The 2,500-nt window shown below is 46.8% G+C and overlaps 2 protein-coding genes across 11 annotated transcripts in view; one reads left to right on the top strand and one right to left on the bottom strand.

Moving 5' to 3' along the window:
• The window catches only part of Atpalpha (sodium/potassium-transporting ATPase subunit alpha), a 207,329-nt gene that overhangs the window by 48,366 nt on the left and 156,463 nt on the right, over positions 1 to 2,500 (top strand). The gene's annotated exons all lie outside the window — the stretch shown is intronic.
• LOC147472402 (uncharacterized) overlaps positions 1,815 to 2,500 on the bottom strand; it is a 17,096-nt gene continuing 16,410 nt past the window's right edge. The window contains exon 3 of the mRNA XM_086543713.1: positions 1,815 to 2,060. Within this exon, the coding sequence (XP_086399839.1) occupies positions 1,815 to 2,060 (246 nt within the window). The remainder of the gene's footprint in view (positions 2,061 to 2,500) is intronic.

Below are 2,500 nucleotides of genomic sequence, written 5' to 3'. Positions count from 1 at the left end.
TCTCATTAATCAGCTGATCTGATCACAGCTGTCTCCTGTCAGATCCAATCAAAAAGAAAAAGAAAGAAAAAATGCCGTCAGATCGAGATCAATTCAATCCGACTCATCTTTTTAATCAGATCATTGAAAGGAAATTATGAAAAAAAAACACATCTCACTCAAATTCTTGCTCACGTCATCTGTTTGTTCCTGTGTGCGATGCTAATGAGCTTTGGACACGTCGCCAGGGATGAGGTAAGAGTAAGAGAGAATGAGAGAGAGAGGGGGGAGGGGGAGGAGAAAAAGAGAGAGAGTGGGGTAGTTAGAAAGATAGAAAGAGAGATGAAAAAAAGATCTGCTCACGCTCGACTGAATCTCGCAGTTGGTTAACCTCATCATCAGTCCCTCCTTTTGACGCAAACTCGGGCAGTCAAGACATGTGAAACGTGCATCGTCCCCCGTAGACTTTTTCACGTGAGATCACTTTCCCGCCTTGGCGTTGTTTAGAAGGGCAAAAATGAGCAGTGCAAATTTAGGCGTGATAGTTCTTCTTTTCGTAATAGTCCATTTTCTCATTAATTTCTTTCATTCTTGTCTTGTTTTCTGTATTTATTTCCTCTTTTTTTAGCATTTCTTCCTCCCTCCCCTATCTCTCTTCCGTCCCCAAGTCCTACCCATTCCCACACCCTACCCCCCCCCCTTTCCTCTATAAGCATTCCCATTCTCCAGAAACAAACCATTTTTTCATGACCATGCCCCCACCCACCCCCCTTCCTCACACCCATTAGCAGAAAATAGAGGGGGGAAGTTATCAAAGGCTTCTGTCGTTAGCTAATGCACTTAAAGCTCCTCTCATCCTGCCGAGATCCTGCAGGAATTGTCCGCGAAAGTTGCATGGAAGAAATTTTCGCGCTGAGGGAGATTATGAGCGCTAAGTATCATAGGCGTATTCTTCAGGAATAATTACTGGGCTTGTTCATTTCCCGTCTTTGGCTTGGCGTGGCCAGTGGATATCTAGAATGTTGTGGTTTGAAGGGGTGTTTGTGCGAGCGAGCGAGAGCAAGAGCGAGAGAGAGAGAGAGAGAGAGAGAGAGAGAGAGAGAGAGAGAGAGAGAGAGAGAGAGAGAGAGAGAGAGAGAGAGAGAGAGAGAGAGAGAGCAAGAGAGAGAGAGAGAGCAAGAGAGAGAGAGAGAGAGAAAGAAAGAGAGAGAGAGAGAGAGAAAGAGAGAGAGAGAGAGGAAAGAAAGAAACAGCTACAGAAATACATAGCCACTAATTAGATCCATCAAGAGGCAGCGGATGGCTGAGTAGTAGTAACAAGAGTTCTTTTCCTCTTTCATCTCCTGTTTCCTCCCCCTCTTCCTTATCCCTTTTCCTCTTTCATTTCTTCTTCCCTCCCCCTCTTCTTGCTCGAAAATAGGCATATTTCGTGGTCGAATGCGAGAGTTCATCGGCTTATCAGAATATGATTTTTTTCTACATCATGCTATTGTCGCAGAGGGTGATCGCATTACGACCCATCACCGCATTAGGTAATTAGGGAGCACGACCAGCTAATTAGGAACCATAACACCAGGTCTACGTGGCCACCGCATCTCAGCCAGGTCACCGCCAGCCAATGAGAGCGCAGGTCAACACAGTAGGCCGCAAGGTTGGCACATTACCGGAGGACAAAGGAAGGGAGGTCACCAGAAAGTGTCAGTACAGCCATGACCTCATCCCGCTACGACATGGCCGCGCTACACAACCACACCCGTTCAATCAATCAGATATTATGTGAATATCAATAAATCAGTAAATCATTGCGGCCTTTCTGTTATTACGAACCGACACTGTCATTTGGTGTCGACGTTAACGTTAATGTTTCCATTGACTTCATTTCGAAATGGAATGATGTAGTGTGTCGGAGGTTTGCTTGGCTTTCTTCTTCTGATTGTTGGTTTTCTTCGTCTTCTCTTTTTCCGTGTTCTCTGTTTATCTTCTTCCTCTCTCTCTTTCCTTTTCCTTCTCTTTCTCCGCTTCTTTTTTTTCCTTTTCCTCCTCCTAATCTTCTTCGTCTCCTCCTCCTCCTCCTCCTCCTCTTCCTCCTCCTCCTCCTCCTCCTCCTCCTCCTCCTCCTCCTCCTCCTCCTCCTCCTCCTCCTCCTCCTCCTCCTCCTCCTCCTCCTCCTCCTCCTCCTCCTCCTCCCCCTCCTCCTCCCCCCCTCTTCCTCTTCCTCCTTTTCCTCCTTATCTTCTCCATCCTTCTCCTCTTCATCTTTTTCTTCCTCCTCTTCTTCTTCTTCCTCTTCCTCCTCAAGAATATATCAGATATAAGAAAACGAAGGATAGAAATAGTCATATATTTTCTAGGTTTTGATGATTTCCGCCTTTCCCACCCCCCTTCACACACCTTCACCCCCTTTCACAGTCATCATCACCTCACCCCCCGCTCTCTTTCACCCCTCTCCCTCACTCCTCTCCCCTCACTCCCAGTAGCCTCTCCACCCTTTGCCACTCCCTCACTCTTCTACTCTCTCCCG

This window comes from Penaeus japonicus, unplaced genomic scaffold, assembly GCF_977035675.1.
Source record: "Penaeus japonicus unplaced genomic scaffold, GWHDUDI00000001_assembly GWHDUDI00000002, whole genome shotgun sequence".
Lineage (NCBI taxonomy): Eukaryota > Metazoa > Arthropoda > Malacostraca > Decapoda > Penaeidae > Penaeus > Penaeus japonicus.
Note: the sequence above shows the minus strand (reverse complement) of the source record. Positions and strands in the feature narration are given on the sequence as shown.